Here is a 21,145-nt window from a genome sequence, read left to right on the forward strand (position 1 = left end):
TCATTTCTATGTGTGTCTTACGGAGCAGTTATTCTGACATCTCCGGGTAATTTCAACTGGACTTAGCGACAAGAGGGGTGCAAAACTGACAAGACAAAGTGTTCTATTTCTATTCCTTTTACTTTATATTCCAAAATTTCTAGCCACTGACTAGCTTGTTCTGCGCTTTTTAGCACCAGCCTTATTAAAACTCAACCTCTTTCCTCTGCCCATCTTAAACTTTCAGTATTTATATCAGGGGTGTCAAACTCGATTTCATTGAGGGCCACATCAGGGTTTGACCCCAGGAGGCCATGGTGGGTGTGGCCAGCGGGACGTCACTTGTGTCAGGGGCGACTGTGGCCGCCCAAGCGCTCTGCCAGCGAAATCCCAAGCTCCGTTTTCGGCTTTGATAACTTCCTGCAACCCTCTGCCAGCGAAAATGGAGCTTGGGAGAAATGCCCACAGCCCTCCCAAGCTTCATTTTCACTGGCAGAGGCACCACGGGCCAGTCCTTTGCTGTTTCCAGGGCGGCCCTGAGAGCCAGATCTAAGCACCCGCAGGCTGGATCTGGCCCCCCGGGCCTTGAGTTTGACACCACTGGATTTATATCATGCCTTTTTTCTCTTTGTCCACTGTCTTAACTCAATTTTTTTTTTGTTTCATACATGTTAACTTTTCCTCTTTAATATAACCCCCAAAGACTCTGCCAAATTCTGCTGAAAATATAAACCCGCAAAGGAAAATAGATACATCACACTAAGAGACAACAAGGCTTACAGCATTTTTAATTAGGATAAATTCCAATGAGGTTATTTAAAATATTATTCTGGATCATACAATTTTGATATCAGTATTTTTTTTAAATAATGTCATTTTATCATTCTACGGTATTTTTTGAAAGCAGCTGTGAGCATCTTCCATATTTGTCGCAGTTTATAAACAAATGCGTAAGTAAATAAGAGAAAACATTAACACTTTTTAGAAATAAATTTCTTTAATTGACACAACAATGTTCCCATGATGAACAGTATACTAAAAGAACCTTCCACAAATTTTAACATATGCAATGGAAATATTTTGAACATCAAATAATTAACCAGCTTTTAAATCAACTCACAAATAAATAGAAAATAATTCTGTATTTACATCATGTAGCAAATATTAATTTCAATAATCTGAAACAAGTTTCAGTTTGAGAAATGAGAATTACACATGTAAAAATTAACATTTGTATTTCAGAGCATCAAACTACACACACGTACAAAGTGAACTGACACACAGCGTTTTCCAGAAATTCAGGGAAATTAAAGAACATCAATAATGTTACATTTTATAGACGTGGGGTTCATATAAAAGCAAAATTTCTGAATTGGTGAATCACTTCTTTGTTTTCCCAAAGATATAATTACAATAGCATGAAATGCTGAATTAAGGTTAAATTTAAGTTTGTTCAATTGAGTCCTTCCCACCGAAATGGTACCTATTTATCTACTAGCATTTGCATGCTTTTGAACTGCTAGGTAGGCAGGAGCTGGGGTAAGTAATGGGAGCTCACCCTATCACATAGCATTCGGGTCTGGAACCCGGGCTGCCAGCTTTCCAGTTGACAAGCTCAGTGTCTTTAACTGCTAAGAACATCAAATAATAAAATATCCAGCATAATTATTAGTTTTAAAATCCTAAGTAGGCTGAAAGACTTGGTGTGCTTGAAGCCAAAATAGGCAATTATTATTAAAAAGTTTACTTCTGTGTAGGAAGCCATTACTCTGACAAGATATTCAATTTATATAAACTAATTCCTTCTCTTTTTTTTTTCCTAAAAAAAAAAAAAAAAGAAGCAGCCATCTCTTATGCCTTTTAGACACAGCATTGGTTTCCAAATGATCTCATAACTGGTGACACTCTATGGCAGGGTTTGGAAAATTGTATTTCATGACTTTCAAGCATTCTGTGACCGACCTGAAGGGGTTCCATGAGAAACCAAAGAGGGGGAAAAATTCACGTTCACTTTTTGAGCAAAATTTACGGATATTTAAAAAAAACAACACTACAGGTAGTCTTTGACTTACAACTGTTTGTTAAAGATAGTTCAAACTTACATCGGCCAGGGAAAAAGTGCTTTATAACTTCTATTTGCCCTTACGACCGTCATGCCATCCTTGCAGTCACGTGATTGCAGTTCAGGTGCTTGAAAATCAGCTCACATTTATGAATGCAGTATCTTGCGGTCACATGATTGCAATTCGTAACTTTTTTTGCTGGTTTCCAGCAAAAAAAGCATCCACTGGAAAAGCCAGATTCCCTGAGTGATGATTTGTTTAATGCCTATGGTAAAAATGTTCATAAATTTGGATCCAGTCACGTGACTCAATTTATGACTGCCGCGACTTACAATGGAAATTCCAGTCCCAACTGTGGTCATAAATTCAGGACTACCTGTAACAGATCATGTAGCTGAAAATGTTTGAAAACTCTTGTATTTAAAAAAGACTGCTTAAAAGCAGGTCTGTTATCTGAGATAGTGTCAACACTTATTTTCTGCACTGATTAAAGACTGTATGAAGGCTCATTGGTTTGCTGGAGTATTTCCTACTAACACTGGAAAGTGATTTAACTTTGCGATTGGATCATTAACTGCTATCATGTTCTCCCCCATACAAAGAATCTCATCTTAAAGCAACCACACGTCTGTATTGTACAATGTATTGATATACCGATGTTTACATACAAGAGTAAAAAAGTCAAAATCTCTTTAAACGTTGTGTGCTGTCACATCATACTTTCTTCTTCCTAGCCATTTCTCAAAAGGATCAGCAAGAATCCAGCAACAAATTAATCATTTCTCAGTCAAGAATGCCATGGCATTATTTTCACAGCAACATTACATGAACAGAGATATAAATACTTACAAAACCAAAAAACAAACAAACCCTACTGCAGTGCAATTTTTTTTTACTTCAAGACAGACAGGGAAAAAAGGTTCAAGTATTTAAAACATCCTTACAAGATGCCATTTACGTTTTACATTGCACATATAAAAATAGTTTGTCTTCCTTATTTTTATAGATCTGTTTCACACTAATATTTGAGCTGTATAACCATTTGGATTAGAAAATGAACTCCTATTCCTCATTCGAAGTATACACATTTCTCAAACCTAATATTTTATTGCTATTCTTGTGACTTCCATCCCACCGTCCTTCCCCTTTATTTAAGGCTAATACAGGGTGTGTAATATAAGCAAATTCTGTCACACATTCTTCAGTCAGCCTTTGCATGTTGTGGAGCAGCGGACCCTAACCTTTATGGCTTGGCGGCCTGGCTGGGGTGGTGGGGGGAAAGGGGATGGTTTGTATGAGCAGTAGGGGCACACACACAGCTCCATTTGTGCAAGCAGTGGGCACATGTGCCTGCCACTCCCACAAATGGAGCTTCACCTGTGAGCGCCTGCCACGTCTGCAAGTGGAGCTACATGTGCGCACACGCTTGGCCACCGCTTGTGCGGCCTGGTTCTGAATCGGCTGTGCCCCACTAGTGGGCCACAGCCCGGGGGTTGGGAACCCCTGTTCTGGAGAGAAGCCACTTAATTTTCACCATTTTCTTTCTAAAAATAAGGACTACTGTAGAAAAAATGTTATCCAACAGGCACTGTTATAGATTTTCCTTTAGGAGCAACTATACTCTGGTTTAAGAGAAGAGTTCTTAGGATGGATCCCATCTAAGATTCTTATTTAGTCCCATAGTCTAGCCTGCTTCTACTGGAACATTTCACAAGAAGCTTTAGGAGCATTCCTAGTCACCATCTCTATTAGTCACAGCTTTCAGTGAATATGAATGACCATTAAAACTACATAACATTTGCTTCCCAATCTGAAAACAGCATCAACCAGTTAAAAGAGAATACCACAACTTGGTCCTTGAACATTGTTCATTTTCCAAGGAATTGGATTATAAAAGTTATTCACTAAATTTTTATATAATGTGCAGTTTTCTGTGACACAGTAATTAATCTGTGCCCTGTAAACAGTATATATACGTTCCAATAGAAGAGAATATATGTAATCAGGGTTGAATTGTGGAGTCCTTGGTGCTCTCTGTGCTTGGTTGTTTCTTTGCAGTTGTTTCATTACCTGATTACGTACCATCATCTGTGCTAGTGAGTGTGGGGTTTGCTCCTTGTTTATACACAATTTATGTGTAAGAATGGTAAGAGCCACTATGTAGGACAGACAGGTAAAAAACTAGCAGAGCACATCCATGAATATCAACTAGCAGGCAGAAGACATGATGAGCACTCCTCACTCTCACAAAATATGGAGAAACTCAACCATGGTTTCAACTGGGAAACTTTGAGCATCCTAGACCAATCTAAAACCCAAAAGACTGGAGAATTCCTGGACGCTTGGCATTTAGACAAAGCAGACATCCATCAACAAACACATGAAGGTAAACCACATTTATACACATTCAAGAGACAATAAAAAAAGCTAAAAAGGAAACATCCCCCCCTCCAAGAACACATCCTTTCCAATAACCAACACCCACATAAGCAGGAATTAATACCAGACAGAAATAAAGCAGAAAACAATACTCTAATCAAAGAATTACCAAGGAGAGAAATCACACTCCCACAAACCTTGTAGGGCAAGGTAGTGCTTATAAACAGGGAGCAAACTCCACACACTCTAGCACTGATGATGTTATCTAATAAGGATAATGAAATGTCTGTGAGCAAACAACCAAGCTTAGAGAGCACGAAGGATTCCATGATATATTCCGTAATGTAAATTTAAAGTTAACTGTTCTTTCATCCAATAGCCAAATGGGCTCCCTTGATAATAAAACTGTAGTTTTGCTACAAAGGAATCCATATGTTATCTGTAATGTTTTCCAATTGCTATCACCTTTTCGCTAAGCATTATGCACTACAATCTAATGGTGAAATATGTCATCATTTCAATCTCTTTAAGTCAACTGGGATGGGGTGGGATGATGCAATCCAATCTTTGCATGTTTCGCAACCCAAGGGAAATATCTACGAAAGTAATTAATTCCTCAAATTACCTGGTAAGAAACAAAGTATGTAGCTCAACCAAATTCAGTTACTCAGAAATACTGTACTATAGGTTCAACTGAATTCAAGAGAGCTTACATCCCAGCAGGCATATTTTGTTTCTAGCCTTTTAAGAAAAAAGCCATTAAATAATAGTTTTGCTTACTGTTAAAATGAAGATATAAGTATTTTCATTCAAATATTCTAAAAGTGCATACTGTGCAGCTGTTGAAAAGCTCTTTCATATTTTGAGCAGCAAAAGCTTCATAAAAGAAATAACCCGGAATCATCAAAGTCTTCAGAGTAACTCTGGAAGCATTTTAACACCAAAGCCAAGACTCTTTTTTAAAAAAAAAAAAATTCTACATTTAATGCTGAGTTGTTCTTAACAGTAATGGCAACTGATTTTATGGCTTTTGACTAAAGGAAACTGAGGTATATCTCTGTCAAAAGATGCCAAAACAAAAACCCAACTATCAAATTATATCATAGAGAATTGCACATAATAAAAACTTCATCCTGAATAGTGGCACCTGAAGGCATTCAACTACACTGACAAATTTGTTCCTCCAAATTTGTTATCAATGTGAAAATTACGTATTTCGGTCAACACTAGTTCTTCATTGAGATAACCTTCTAAACGTTGTCTCTATTTCTCTAGAAACTTTAGTCAGCCTTTCCTAGCTGGACTCTTTCCAAAATGTAGACGATGTGACTGCCTTTTTGGATAGCTGCCTTCAAGATGCGCTCAGCTGTAGGGGACCTTTGACAAACAATATGCACATTTTAACTCCATGCACATAGAAGAAATCCAGCTAGGAGTGGAAACAAGTTCACCATCAGTAGCCATAGAGTTATTACCAGGCTGGGAGAACAAGAACACAGATCTAAAATAGAAGAAAATAGTACAAAGAAAAATAGTACAGAGAAAAATAGTTTTCATGTACTTTGAAGAGCATTTAAAATATTTATTATCTCCTGCCTCTCAAAAGGAGTTAGAAGTTGAGATGCTTCAGGAATTTAGGAATTAATTTATCAAATGAAAGACTGAAAAAAATAATTATAGGTTGTTTGTGTGAATCTGTCAGAAATATTTAGAGCAAGGAAGAATAGCTACAATAGTTCTTATTCTCTGCCTAAGTGATTGAAGCTTAGGTCATTATTTCTGTTAAAAATCAGAAATAAATATAATTAAATGGAGCAATTCTAAAAACTTTTATTCTGATTTTACTTACCAATAGGTGCAACTCTTGTTAAATTAGCAACTGGAGGGGGATCTTGTTCAGGCGGACAGAAATCGCAGAAATCCAAGCAGGCTGGGCAAATTAGATTCCCCATATGTAGCCATCCATTCATCTGAATATTCACTGCGAGAATTTGACCTGAGCGACTGCACAAATATGCCATGTCCTTGATCCAAACAGTCAGTCCATGGGGAGAGCAAGAAACCTTTGGAATAAAACCAAATATGATATGCTTACAAGTAGATTGCATAGAGAAACTATTTCATTATAGCAGCTGCTTTTGAACCTTTCATTATGTACTTTGTTTCCGATCTCATTATATAAAGAAAAATGCAAAATGTATTGGCACTTTCCAAATAATTACTCCTAAGAACAATGATGAAACTGCTCTATTTTTTCACCTTAGTATTAGTAGCTGATCCAAACACGTTATCTTCCACATGCATTTGGTACAAGGTTTATGAAGATTCAATGACCACGTACATATACGTGAGAAGAAAATATTTTACAAATTACTTAATCTGTAAATTGATAATTGTGTAGTTTTTTCCTTCAGCATTCTTAGAAAAGTCTAGTCATATAACACTTTGCCTCAGTATAGAAAACATGCAACAAATAATCAAATTAATAATCTAATTATTTTAATGTAACAGTGGTACAAAATACAAAATTAAATTAAAATGTGTTGCAGTTACCTGATAACAGCCACTACCCCAATCAGGATAACTCAGTTTCTTTCTGCACTGTTCCATAATGAAAGCTGACTTTTGAATGAGGCAAATGGAATTTGGCCCATATTTCTCTGCACCATAGTTTCTGAAAGGATCTGGAAAAAAAAATAAAAAATGCAGTTTTCTGCTAAAATCTATCAGATTATAGAGACAACAAAATTATCAGATATTGCTAGGATATTTACATCCTAAGCAGAGCTGGCAGTAAATTATTTTTCTAACTTGTTCACCAACTTTATCATTTATTCAGTGTATACGTCCACTAGGCAGGCAGCTCAGAAAAAATGTGACCTTTTGAAGAATGCGTACATGATTTATGACTGGATGTAGCAAATTTAAAATCAACAGCATTGTACAGTTATTAAAATAAATATATTCCCATGGCGAGACATATGTTCAGCATGGGCAGGCATTTCTATGTAATGATGATCGATAGCCATTGTCATCATGTTCTCTGTAATGCTAGCACTAATTGATAAATCAAATTTTAGTAAATGAGCAAGCAATGTGTAAGCATCCAAGATATAAATGCATTTTTCAACTTCTGTTCAGAAGACACCAAGAAAACATATTGTTTTCTGCAGCACCTGCATATTAAAAAAAATCTAAATAACACAGACTGGTATCAGATAAATACTATTTTCAAGTTATCCCATCAATGGTGCTAAAAGGGTTTGACAGAAACTTAGCTATAATGACAGAATGTGAGATAACTTCAGACCTGATAATAGAATACCTGATTCCCTCTTCTGATTCAGGTTCACATCACTCAAATCCAGATATTCTACCCACAAAACAGCTCGTGTGGACAATTGGCACCTCCCAGGTTATGGAATGGTTAGGACAGGGTGAGAAGGTGTGGGCAAACCAATGCAGGATAAAAGAACACCTCTGCCAAATCCTAAACATTTCAAACGCAGTACTGGTAAAAGAAATCTCAACTACAATTTTCAGGGAAGGGAAAAGTACTAAAATTTACCATAAGCCAAGATCATTACAATTCAAAGAACATATATAGTTGAAGTTCTTGCTGTCTCGTAGCTCTAAGGCTTCCTATGGAATGACTTGGGATCACCTAGCACCATGATGGTGAACCTATGGCACGCGCGCCCGAAGTGGCACGTGGAGCCATGTTGCCTGGCATTTGCAGCGTCGCCCATTCCTTTTCTGGCACGCATGCGCGCGCGATGATCAGCTGGTCTTTGTGAGTGAGGCAGTCCTGGAAACTGGAAGAGCTGGTCTTCCATTTTCTGGCATGAGCATATGCTCTCGCCAGCTGATCGGCACATGTGCATGCGTGGTAGTAACTGGAAGACTTGCCAGCCTTGCCAGCACACAAAGTGCTCCCTTTTCAGCACTCGGTACTGAAAAGGTTCGCCATCACTGACCTAGCATATTGTGTAAAATTTAAGTTAAGCTTACACTACTGGATATGATGAAAGGTGGTATCAAGTACCAAGCCAACTGACCTGGTTGGTTTTCCAGTATCCGACAATCTGAACTACGTTGAAATTCACCACTTAAGTGCCAGCTGAATTCTTGACTAAAAGGGCAGTAGTCAGCAATTTCAACCGACCCACCATAGTGAGGCAAATCTTTTGGCAACACGCCATACAGACTATCAAAATACTGTAAAGAAAAGAGTTGCAGGGGCAAGGAAAAGTTAAATTACAGTAACAGTTTTTGGCGATAACTGCATCTTTATTGCTAATGGAGAAATTATATTCACATGCAGCAGCTTCAAATGAAAGGAAACTAGATAACATAGCTGCAATTGTTACTAGAATTAAATCTGTCTCAGGATATGCTTTTTGATAGTAACAGCTGTTGACAAATACATTGTATTTAAAAATGCAATTAAAAATACAAAAAAGAACAAGAACATTTAAAAATGTAACATACACCCAAGAAATACATTGTTATACTACCAAAACAGAAAAAGAAACAAAGGGTCAGTCAAACAAGTTCCCCAAGAAGCAATATATTCAATTGATATATGTATTTAACAATATACCAAATTACATATAAACAATTCTCTGCTCTTATTAAATAGTATGTAATCTTTGCCAAAGGAGAACATATTGTGTCATATTATGATTAGTAAATAAAATGATCTTTTTAGAAATTATGTGTTGTGACATATAAGCTTGTGCTGCACTATGCTTCGGAAGTGACAATTTGTTTACTGTCCTATTAAAACATTTTCAAGAAAAATATCAAAAGTATAACATTAAACCTATACACAGTTGTACAGTGAGAAATGTGATTTTACAATACCGTACAATGCTCCAGCTCAGTTTGCCCAGTCTGTAACTATATGCCTGCTTATTGTGAAACACATCTACAACTATACTACTTTCAGCAATAATTATTTTAGCAAGGCTATTACGCCTATGTTTTACCTCTGGCAGTGAGATGTGCAGCCTGATGCTTATGGATTAGACATAGCCCCAGAATATTGAGATTTGACTACTGAAATTCAAAATGTCCTCATCTCAGTTGTCCAATTTTAAAGTGTTTCCTACAGCTAAAGTGGAATAAGGATTGAAATAAAGGTTTCCCTATTCTATTTTTTTACTTTAAACCCTTAAAATCGCCCCAAATCAAGATGTAGTATTGAAATCTAAATTGTAATATTGATAAAAAAAAATTTTTTCTCTTTTCTCAATCTTAAAAGTTATCTAAATAATAGATTAACTTTAAACACACTACAAATAACAGTGTATTGAGCAACACTAAGTACTAAGATTTATAAACATAATAAATAGGCGGCAAAAGAAATATTTCTACCTCTTCCAGTAATATTATTGTGTCGTCCAACAATCTGCCAGAGCCCTCCAAAAGTCCGAGAGGCTGAGCTACCCATCCCTGATCTCACGGTCATATATTGCATTAAAGTGTGTGTTGTTTAGTTACGGTTTGTTGAATAAGAATGAACAAGAATTACCATCACAGGATAAGTGAAACCTGACAAACCACAATATGGTTTACTTTAGCATCATGCATGAATTCAGCCAATGATGTATTCAAATATAATTCTAATCATGCTTGATAGCTCCTACCTTATCTCTCTATTACTGCTGGAGCAACAAGGATGCTTCCATAGCTGGCTGATCTTTAGATAAGATTAACTTCTATTTAAATCAGTTTAGGTTTAATAAGATTAAAAGCTAATTAATGAAATACGTCTGGTGCAGTTGTTAAGGCTAGGAAACTGGGAGACAATGACTTCTAATCTTGCCTTAGGCACAAGGCCAGCTGAGTAAACGTGGGCCAGTTCCTCTCTCTCAGGTGTAAGAAGAGGCAATGACAAACCTTTCTGAAAATCCTGGCCAAGAAAACTGCAGGGACTTATTTAGGCAGTCTCTTAGAATTGGATGCATTTGAATGGAAAAAATGAAACATTGAAATTTTTAACCCAATATTAAGATGCTTGTAAACTTTCTTCCAAGTATAATTATACTGATTTCAATTCCTTTTAAGTTCAAAAGAAGTAAGTTGGATTCATTAACAAACACTAATCTAAACATTTTTTCTGCTATGCTGGAAGAATAGCCAAGAGGCAGGGATGGTGAAGACAAAGGATGCTTTCATAATTATTAGAAGACAAAAGATGCCCTTGTAATATTAAACCTGGATTCACACAAACATGGTGAAGGAGGATGCATGGCTTTTCACAACGTTTAAACCTAATCAATACAGTTTGTAACAGGAGAAGTTGCTCGTTATGACTTACTATTACATTTTGTCTTCCTGCTCTTTAAACCAGCAAGGTATCTCTCTGGGACGTTTTATTTCCTAATTTGGGGATTTAGGTAGTTTTAAGAGGCAAAACAGGTAGCCTAAATTTTGCAGAACCTTAAAGCATCTATCTTGCCTCTTAAACCCTTCTCCACTAGACAGAATCAGTGCAACTATAAGCATACGGAAGGGTACTAGGGAGGCTTTAAACCCTTGCAGTGATAAAACCAAAGTAATTATCACCTAATACATAAACCTTGGCACAGCGCATTGAGTGAATACAGCCTTTGGTTTAACATTGCTTCTGAATAAGGTTATCAATTCAGAAGAATGAGACATACTTTTGTTTCATGTGTCATACAACATACCTGATATTCCTGAGGCAACTGTTGAGGGAATTTCTGTAAATTGCACACTGCTACTGCTCTTTGGTCCTGCCTGCATGTTAATTGTAATGGATTACTTCTCAGAGTGTCACAATATGGGGCAACTGGTTCTTTTCTTAAGATTAAAAACAGAACAGCAGTTAATGTATTATATATATGCTTTGGTGTATTAATAAACACTACTTATTATTCACAATAGTTAATGTGTAAGGGCAATTTCAGGGCCATCAATGAATGTGCAGTTCACATATATTATTCTTACTTTCTCCGTTGCCGATTGATCCAAAACTTGCAGCTTTTCATCACAAAGTCGCATCCTTTTCCTCGGCCCCATTCTAGTTTTTCTGCCATGCTATAATTCACTTTATACCAGCTGCAAAAATAACAAATGGGAATGGAAATGATTCTTTAGAGTCCAACTTTCTGAACCACTAACAACAAAGAATCAAAGTGTTAATAATCTTAGGGATTATTAAATTGTAAAGAAGACATCTCTGTTATGTTGCCCAAGATTCCTGGTTCTCTTTTCCAATACTTAAGCTTATTCATTAATATATACATTATGTACTCTAGTACATGTACTCTAATAAGCAAATTACAAATATGATTTGTCTGGTTTTTTTGGGCTATAAACCAAGAGTTCTCAACCCCTGGTCCATGGCCCAGTACCGGGCTGCAGCCGTTCAGAACCAGCCATGGAAGTGATGGGTGAGTGCATGTGAAGCTGCATTTGTGAAAGCAGTGCGCATACACGGAAACCATCCCCCCTCCACCCCCACACCGTCGCAGGTTCACTGAGCTGGAAAGGTTGCTGCTATAAATATGCATGAAATCCAACATAAACACAGTTCAACTCTATCTGACTCGGCACCTATCCACCAGCTTGCTGCTATTCTCTTCCATGTCTTTTTATGCATTTCCAACAGTTCAGGGAAATCCATGACAATTATGGCCTGTTAGGAAGTATCTTCTACTGTCCGCTTGCTACAGCTATGCAACATTTTGGAAGTAATTTAGAAAGCACTACACTATTGTTTAAGTAATATTATATAACTACAATGTATCTTTTATTACCCAGTGTCTTCCATTAATGCCAGAGTGATTCGGGAGAAGACCCTGTTCTGTGTTTGTGATCCAGTCATTGCTTCATTCTGGAATTAACCAACATCAATAATAGTTAGCTGCAGTAAAGCAACCGAACAGAGAAATAGCCCTGCGTTTTCTGGGACGCAAACAAGTGGGAGGGAAAAATAATATTTTTACCAATAGGAAAGCATATTTCATTACAATAATAATCACAGAGAAATTAGGAGTTGCTCTTGGGATATCAGGGAGCTAATTATAAATTATATCCAGGATTATTTTCTTATAATAAGAAATAGAGCAATAGGATAGCTACCGGTAAATGGAAGAATGAAGAACCTAAATTTACTGTAACTCTTACCATGAATGCTTCTAAATTATAAAATATAAATGCACTTTCATTCCTGGCCTGGTATCTTGACAAAGATACCTGCATCTTTTCTTCATATACCAAACAACCAATTTTGTATTATTTACAGACTAATATTAATTTCAAAATAAAGGAATTAAGTAAATCCAGGTATGTAGGAAAAGAGTACAATATACTGGTGGCTTTTAGTTTTTAGTTAATGCTATATACCTGTATTCATTCTGGCTGTACTGATCAATAAAAAAATCATTCTAAATATCCTTGAGTTGCTCTATTACTGCTTACCAGAGACAAAACCGGCTAAGATTCCACAGGCTAAATTTCATACTGGAACACCACTATATATATCTATATATTATTTGTCTAAACTAACCTCTAATAACCGTTTCTCCCAGTGATTAAGCTCTGTGCCTATGCCACCTTGATTTTCCAGTTCCATTCCTTCTAAATGTGGACAGTCAAAGTGTTTTCTTGCCTCCTCCTTCAGAAAAGTATTAGACAAATCTCAACATTATTTATTTCAAAATAACAACTGCTTCATTTTACACACAAAGTTTACATTATATTTATCCAACAAAGATTTTTAATGAGAGAACCCTAAGATGCTTTCATACTTTCTTGAAGTCAAGAAATTTCATTTTAAATTAATAGCACTTGGAAACCAGCAAAAGGCTATGTACTTCTGTGATAGGTCACACAACCTCAACCCCTGCAGGTCATTATTATGGAGCATTTAGCAAATGATTCAATTCTTGAAATCATTACAAATTACAGAGAGCAGGACAAAACATAAATATTTTAATAATTTAAACACAACTGGAGCCTTCAAGAATTCCCCATAAAGTGGAAGAAGCAGCAATAGTTTGGTACCCAGCATTGGAAGTGGAATAATTTTCCCAGAACCTTTTTCACACATAACAGTGTGTAGCAATTTGGATGCTCATCAATTTAACTCCCAGGGGCAGTAGGAAGCAGAGTGCAATAAGGGATGCTGGCCGAACTAAATTAACACCTAAAAGATTGACAAATTTGCTTGTTCTGCTATAGAGAATTGAGGGGGACAGAATATTGAGACATTACAATTCTTCCAGATTCTGTGGCAATGTTTGAAGGACTTTGGGGGTTTGGAGAATAAGTATCTATAGGTACAGTATATTTCCTGGTTAATCTTTTCTTGTCATTCAGAGACCCCCAGGAATTTATTTCCAAGCTAAACTGATTTATAAAATAAATTGACAATATGAGGAAACATTTTTGTCAGAGATTGAGTAGCAGGGCTGTATCTTAACATGTTGAATATGGCTTCCATCACTATTTGCCACTAAGGGTCTAGACAACCAGCTCAGATTTTTGTGAAAGAAAATAAAAATAATACTTACAACTACCTTAGGAGTTACCAAAAGGAATACATTATGAGGCAAAATGTTATTATCCCGCACATCCCATAATCTTACTGCTTTACGTATAACTTTATCACTCCACTGATACACACCAAGGCTGAAAGGAAGACAATTCAGTTGTTACAACTGGGAAGCAGGATCAGTTCTCAATATGATCAATAAGATGAGTCTCAACTATTGAATATATGAGTAAAGTAGCAATTGTATTTTCAAGACAACTGACTTCCAATGCAACTACCACTGAAAACTAAGAAGCAGTTATAGTTATGCTATTTGCATAATAATGATTTTTTAATTATACCCACAAGTACTGTTCAGTGAAATCAGTTTTGTAAAAATTGTAAAAGTCAGTATATACCTTTCATTAAATAATGGCAATCCATCTGCGTATCTAGCAGTCAAAGGATTTCCATCATCATCATGATAAAATGCAAAAAGTCCAGCGGAGAAACCCTTAAATAGAACCCCAAAAGTATTTTAGGTTATGTTTAACCCACAACTTCTGACAGAAAATTGTTAGAAAGATTGGGACCAGTAACTGCATCACTAATGACATTACTAGTAAACAAGATATCACACCAGACTTATAACCTCACTTTTGCCACTGTCATTAAATGAATCATCAGCAGTCGTTAAGCAAGGACCACGGGTGACCACAATGTGCAACTTTACTGACAGCTTCTTTATCCAACTCTGCTTGTTGGAAGCTGGCTCTGAAGCACACAAATGACAATCATATGACTGTGGGACACTGCGGCAGTCGTAAGTATGAGGATTGGTCATAAATTTACCATATTTTTCAGATTATAAAACGCATCTAGCTTTTGGGGAGGAAAACAAGAAAAAAAAATCTGCCTCTGCCTCCCGGCAATTTGTCTCCTTGCAGCAAACAGCAAACAGCCTGGTCAGCTTCAGCACAGCCTGATTTAGCATGAGCAGCTGATTGGCGGTTGGATCGGCCTCCCGAAATACCCCCATCAGCTGTTCCAGGCTGTGGGGATCGCCACCATCATCACCACCCATCACTGCTGCCACCTAGTGCTGCCTATCGCCCACCCCACAGACATTTCCACCCACTTTGGGGGGGGGGGAGTGCATCTTATACACAGAAAAATATGGTACATTTTATGTAAACAATACATTTTTACCATTGTTGTAATTTTGAATAGTTATTAAACAGGGCAGTCATTAAGCAAGGATTACCTGTTTATGAAATATTCACAAAAACACAACCATCACAAAAATTCTAGCATAGTATAGCATGAAGAAAATATGACTAATATGTTAAATTCCAAACCAAGTATTAGGGCAATGCCTTATTTAGCCAATCTCAAACATAAGACTTTGAAAAAAATTGTGAATGAGGAAAGATATAAAGAGAAGCTGGGGAATTGGACAGGATCAAAAAATGCTAACAATATTGAAGCTTAAATGTTTAGTCTTGATTTTTCACCCTTTTCCTCTGGTGAACTACTACCAATTTTTCTTCCTCATCTTTTAATATTGTGCTTGCTATAAAGGTCTAGAGATTGTGCTCATGTATGCTTTATAGGATTTTTGAGCCCCAGTACAAATTTTTATAATTTTTTTAGAAATCTTTTTTACGGAATTTTTAAAAAACATAGCATCAAATACTAGCTCTTACCAAAGCATGAATGATTTCATGTTTTACTGTAGACAACATGCCAATAAACTCCTGTGGTTGGGTTGAAATCATATTTGGACACAGATTAGCATATCCTGCAATTGGTCTGGAAAAATGGTGATACAAAATGAGGAACTTAAAAATGTTAACCTTCATTATTACATGTAAATACTTTGTATTATCAGAGCCTACAAATTATATACAAAAATGTCCCTCGAGTAACCTTTTCTCATGCAAACATTAAATCTGTGGAATGTAAACTCAGAAAAAAGAAAAAAAATATCCTCTCACAATTAGTGGTACTTATGCATGGACAACTATAGTACCTGTACAGATTTCATCTATGGGATTTCCTATCAATTATCAATTTTTTCCCCTTAAGCTCACTTGAGATACTCACTTTTTCCTGTGCTGAGAAAAAACTCAGTACTGCTCATATAACTAGCAATACAGGCCATACAGAAGTAAGTGATTCTCATATTTGGGATTTTTTCAGCCATGGATACAGTCTATGATCCTGAGATGATGACCCTTAAGTAAAACATTTCTCACTTCAGACTACAAATCTTTAATAATTAATGTGTTAATATCATGTCTTTCCTCAAGAAGTTTTAAATAGTTTTCACACACTCGTTATTGATTTATTTTTCTCATAGCAACTCAATGAAGATAGGGGGAATGTCCAAGTGCAAGACCACAATTCTTATATCACTGTGCCTCAAACTTTTTGGCCTGTGGGAATCTTTAAATATTGACATGATATAGGTGCTTTCGCAAAAGTTACCATAACTAAATTGATAGTTTGTGGGATATATAAATCTAACTGAATATAGCCTCTCACCTTGCATGATACTCAGTAGTGGGCTGCAACTGGTTTAACAACTGGTTTTGTGAGCACGGGCACAGCATTCAAAATACAGTAATTTGAAGCTCAGCTGCTTACCTTCTAAGCCAGCCCCGCTAAGTAGAACAGCAGAGGTGCAGAAATCAGCTGTGCTGCACGAATCAGCTGAGCCAGAAAGAAGAAAATATAGGACAGGATAGGGCAGGGGCGGGGCCAGCTGATTGTTGAAACTACCAGTTCGCCTGAACCGGTCTGAACCGGCAGCAGCCCACCACTGATGATACTCCTTATCACTTTTGTCCTTTTCTAGACAGATGAGCATACTTCTAAACAAAGCCTATGTTGCAGCCAACTATTATGTATACAGTATCTAACTGAAGGCCAGCAGATTCTGGAAATAAAAGTTGGTCTACCATTTTTTAAAAAATGTTAAAAGAAAAAAACCAAGTGGGATAGGAAGCATGAAAGATACCATGGGAGATTCTACAGGCCAACTCTCTCTCCCCCCCGCCCTCCCGGGGCACCACAAGGGGAATAATTGTGGCATCACACTATAAAATGTGGCTTCCTATGAAAGCCTTCAGATCATTGCAGGGATGTCATTCTCCTATTATTCTCACATGGGAAAAACTCAGTCAGCAGGACTCACTTGGAATCCTATTTCCTGCTGCTCTCTTCACTGAAGGTTCTGTGTGACCTTTCCTGCAGTGTAATCACAGAATAATGCATTATCAACTGAAGATCAGCAGGGAAGAAGTAAATGTGGTAGGATATTTATGTCTGATTTCCTGGCGACATGGTCCATCCTTCCCTCTCTCACTGCTCAAAACATAATGCATGCAGATAAATCTTCATTGGCAAGACTTGAGGTCTGTAGCTCCCCACAGTCCACCTCCTGAACCAAACTTTCTGAGATTGGGAAACAATAACTTTGGGGGAAAATAGTCAGTTGTGAAAACTAGTTGTGACGTCTAATGACAGATCATTCACTATCCTTGTCCTTGGAGAAATCTGATCAATCCCTGGATGGTAAATAAGTCTTTTCAGAACATTGCATCTGATTGTTCATCAATTTAAAGTTAGCTTGGAGATTACCTGTCCATATCTGCTTCTAGCTGACAATATGCTGCATATGCGATGATGTTTTCTTGGCCACATCTTTCAGTAGTCAGAGCACTAACATACAATATAAAATCAGCATCTCGAATGCCTTCCTTGTCTGCTTCGCCAACAGTTTGACAATTCCGTCCATTCGTATTACATACCCTGCATTGCTAAGACATTACATTTCAAGAAATCAGTGTCAAATAGTCTTCAAATATTTATTTATTTAAATTATATCCCGCCTTTATAAGGCGAATAACATACCTAATTCTCCTTCCTGTTTCTATTTTCCCCACAACAATCACCCTGTGAGGTGGGTTGGGCTGAGAGTGAGATTGACTGGTCCAAAGTCACCCAGCAGGGTTTCATGCCTAAGGTGGGACTAGAATATTTGGACTGCTGGCTTCTAACCTGACGCTTTCATCACCAGATCAAACTGGTTTCTCTCTCTTAACTATAAAATGTACATATTTCCTACTTTTCTTTCTTAGGCTGAAGAAACATTTGAATTAAGATTCTATTCTAATTATTTTTAAAGTTTTATACTATTGTTTGTGGCAAAGAAAAAGAGTTTGAAAAGTTCCAAAGTTTATAAAGAAATTAAAAGAAGGAATGTAATATTCAAATATAGATTTATCATCTTTTTTCCTAGGTTTCTGTTTTTAAAAACAAAAAAGAAATTAAAAATTTTCAGATGTCATAGCTCAGCTCTCTTACATCGGGCAAATTAAATTGATATAGGTGCTTTAGCATTTTTATTAGCAAGTTTTGCCAATTAGAAGAAAATGTGGTGACTATATTTGCATGTTTTGTTGGTATAAATATTCCTGCATAATCTGAGCTACAAATCATAAAATAAGTCTGAGTTACCTGCAGGTGTTCTTCAGGGACTATAACTGGCCCACACTTGGTATGTTCTGCACAGGCTTCTCGACAGTATCTGTGAGGATCATCCTTCTTCCTTAAATACTGGCTTGTTACACACTGTCTTCAATTAAATCATAATCACATATTTGTGAGTGAGATGAATGCAATTAACAGTCCCATACAAACAATATCCTAATTATAAAAGCTATTAAGCATTGTCATGTTAAGTTGCTTATTAAACTTGAGCTCCTCTCTTCGAGAGATGAAAAATAATATATGGAATGCATTTGTAAAAATAAATCTAACTGATTCTCCCAATTAAAAATGCTGAAAATTATACATACCTATTTAACAGGACAGTACTCATAGGTTTTCGAACTTGAAATGCCTTTTCTAAATAAGAAATAGCTTGTGGGAAAAGCTTGTTCTAAACAAAATAAAAATAAAACAACAAAAAAAGATTTGACACTTTAAAAAATTCCTTCTAAAGATTTAAGTCAAAACTCTAATGACCTTGTAATGATATTTTCACAGCCATGAACTCAATGTAACAAGTTAGCTTTATTTAAAAAGATATACCGGTAGTAACCCTTTGCCAATCGTGAGAGCTCCATTTTTGAAAACTATCATAGTTGGATAATTTGTGGTTGGTAAACTTAAGATCTTAGGGAGGGGAAACAATTCCACCTGATACAAGACCTCAAAGATATTATGTCAAACCTATAATAAAGTAAAACAGTAACATCAGAAAACAAGTCGGAATTTTAAAAAGAAAAATAATCCAGAAAAGCATACTGTATATTTAGAATACTGGCACTTCTGAAAAGTTTATTACCTTTACTGATATATCTTTTTATGCTAAGTCTACTAGTGGATGGTTGAGGCACAGATTCTAGTGTTGAAATAAAAGTTTTGAAGAATGAATAGCTGCCTACCTACTTTTGTTCATCAGCTGAACTAGCTGCATGCTGCAAATATGTAAGGGCTGAAACTGATGAGGTGGGAATTCACTTCTTTAATCTGGCAGGTAACTTGTTATCTCTGGGATAGAAACAAATTAATCCTAACATATTGTGACTTTTGCTAAATCTGGACTTAAAACAAAATGGAATTTGCATAAGGGAGGTATAAAGAAAGGAAATGAGAAAATGTGAGCCTGTATCTTATTGTTGACATGTTAATCATGATTAAGGAAATATTATATTTATTCTTCATTAGAATGACCTAATCCATGCATTGTTTTAAATCAAAAGCAAAGAAACAACATTCTGGTTTAGCATTATCGGTGAATTATACCTGCCATAATTTCCTAAAACAATTATAGATGTTAGGCAACTTAGAATGCAACCTTGAAAGTATACATCATACAGATCTTTAGCCTAAAATAATTAAACAAGTATTTCATGTAAAAAAAAATAGAATGCAAAAGTAAGTAATTTACCTTTATAAGGTGTTTTTTTTCAGGGAGCAATCTATGAACAGAGAGAGCAGTTAGTAGACATTTTTTAATCTTCATAAAGCACTGTTAATACACAAATTACAAATTATTTCTCTTTTTATAAAATCAGCTGAGTTCCATTCCCTTTGCTACTAGTTATCATTTGTTTTAGCTACTTGTTCGGATAGAGAAACTGAAAGCTATTCCTGTTAATAATAATTTTGGAATTAATATACTTACTCTTCAACACTTTTGTCATATACAGTCTTAATTCTTAGCTGTTCATTAATGTTTCTTTTCATAACTCGATTTTCTTTAAGATAAACTTTGTAAACAACCTGTTTGGAGAAGAGGTGCATTTAATGAAAGTGCTTTTATAAGGCTTAAAATCTATGATGTTTACATCTGAACTGAACCATAGATACAACTGCTTTGTGTTCAGTTCCTAACAACCTCAATGAGCCCTATTCCTCAATAACGTTTGAGGAATATAGAAAGGAAGGTAAACATATTTATTCTGACAGATTGTAATTTTTTTGATATTTTATTATTTGGTTGCACAGCCTTCTATTATTTCTACTTTCTATTATTTCTATTATTCACCACAAGTATATAGACAAAGTTTCTGAAATAGATCTATGAACTAATTTCAAGTGATTTTTTCACTTTTACAATTTTCAAGTTACTTGCCAACGCGTCCTTGCATTTTCAAAATATTTTTTCTCTGGAAAGCCTGCAAAATAGATATTCAGATATCTATGATATGCAAAATATTCCGAAAAATAGCCTGACCAATAAAGCATACTGATGAAATCGGGAATCCAACAATGTAAACTACTAGGTAAGGTGTAAGGGGGCTAAACTTCCAGGTAAACCGGTTTGGGATTATTACTATTATTTCAATAAACAATTGACCAAGGACCGCGTTGGTTTTAGAATAAAGACTTTAAAAACACCGTTTCAGCCTTTTCTTTCGCCACCCACATGTATCACGAACCTGGAAACGCCGTTTTGAAATGTGGCTGTACTTCTATTAGTGACTCCCTCCCCCCCCCCCGGCACAATTTGGCTCAATAATATGTTGTTCAGTCAACTAAGTCACAGATGCGATGGGAGCAACTCTGAACACTTAAACGAGCAAGCGGGGGGGGGGGAAACCACATAAAAATGGAATGTATGGCTTAAGCCCCGCAGTTCAGCCCATCTTTTTTTTCCCTTGTTCGGAATGCTTTGCCTCCCTCTATATTCCCCCAGGAT

General features: G+C 36.3%; 1 protein-coding gene across 6 annotated transcripts in view; it reads right to left on the reverse strand.

Moving 5' to 3' along the window:
- LMLN (leishmanolysin like peptidase) overlaps nucleotides 1-21,145 on the reverse strand; it is a 46,044-nt gene that overhangs the window by 24,706 nt on the left and 193 nt on the right. The window contains exons 2-18 of one of the 6 annotated variants that reach the window (XM_087881784.1): nucleotides 20,129-20,226; nucleotides 19,892-19,922; nucleotides 19,386-19,491; nucleotides 18,795-18,877; nucleotides 18,454-18,571; nucleotides 17,575-17,753; nucleotides 15,636-15,741; nucleotides 14,349-14,443; nucleotides 13,970-14,087; nucleotides 12,964-13,071; nucleotides 12,212-12,288; nucleotides 11,400-11,510; nucleotides 11,120-11,252; nucleotides 8,480-8,639; nucleotides 6,975-7,105; nucleotides 6,271-6,484; nucleotides 958-5,922 (exon numbers count right to left, since the gene is read on the reverse strand). In XM_087881784.1, coding sequence (XP_087737910.1) covers nucleotides 5,822-5,922; nucleotides 6,271-6,484; nucleotides 6,975-7,105; nucleotides 8,480-8,639; nucleotides 11,120-11,252; nucleotides 11,400-11,510; nucleotides 12,212-12,288; nucleotides 12,964-13,071; nucleotides 13,970-14,087; nucleotides 14,349-14,443; nucleotides 15,636-15,741; nucleotides 17,575-17,753; nucleotides 18,454-18,571; nucleotides 18,795-18,817 — 1,674 coding nt within the window. In that variant the 5' untranslated portion in view covers nucleotides 18,818-18,877; nucleotides 19,386-19,491; nucleotides 19,892-19,922; nucleotides 20,129-20,226 and the 3' untranslated portion in view covers nucleotides 958-5,821. Of the gene's footprint in view, nucleotides 1-957; nucleotides 5,923-6,270; nucleotides 6,485-6,974; nucleotides 7,106-8,479; nucleotides 8,640-11,119; nucleotides 11,253-11,399; nucleotides 11,511-12,211; nucleotides 12,289-12,963; nucleotides 13,072-13,969; nucleotides 14,088-14,348; nucleotides 14,444-15,635; nucleotides 15,742-17,574; nucleotides 17,754-18,453; nucleotides 18,572-18,794; nucleotides 18,878-19,385; nucleotides 19,923-20,128; nucleotides 20,227-21,145 lie in introns of those variants that run through there. The other 5 variants (XM_034423265.2, XM_034423256.2, XM_034423283.3 and 2 more) reach the window with 5 other exon arrangements.

Source organism: Pantherophis guttatus, chromosome 1 (assembly GCF_059756535.1).
Source record: "Pantherophis guttatus breed Tessera chromosome 1, ASM5975653v1, whole genome shotgun sequence".
NCBI classification, from domain to species: Eukaryota; Metazoa; Chordata; class Lepidosauria; order Squamata; family Colubridae; genus Pantherophis; species Pantherophis guttatus.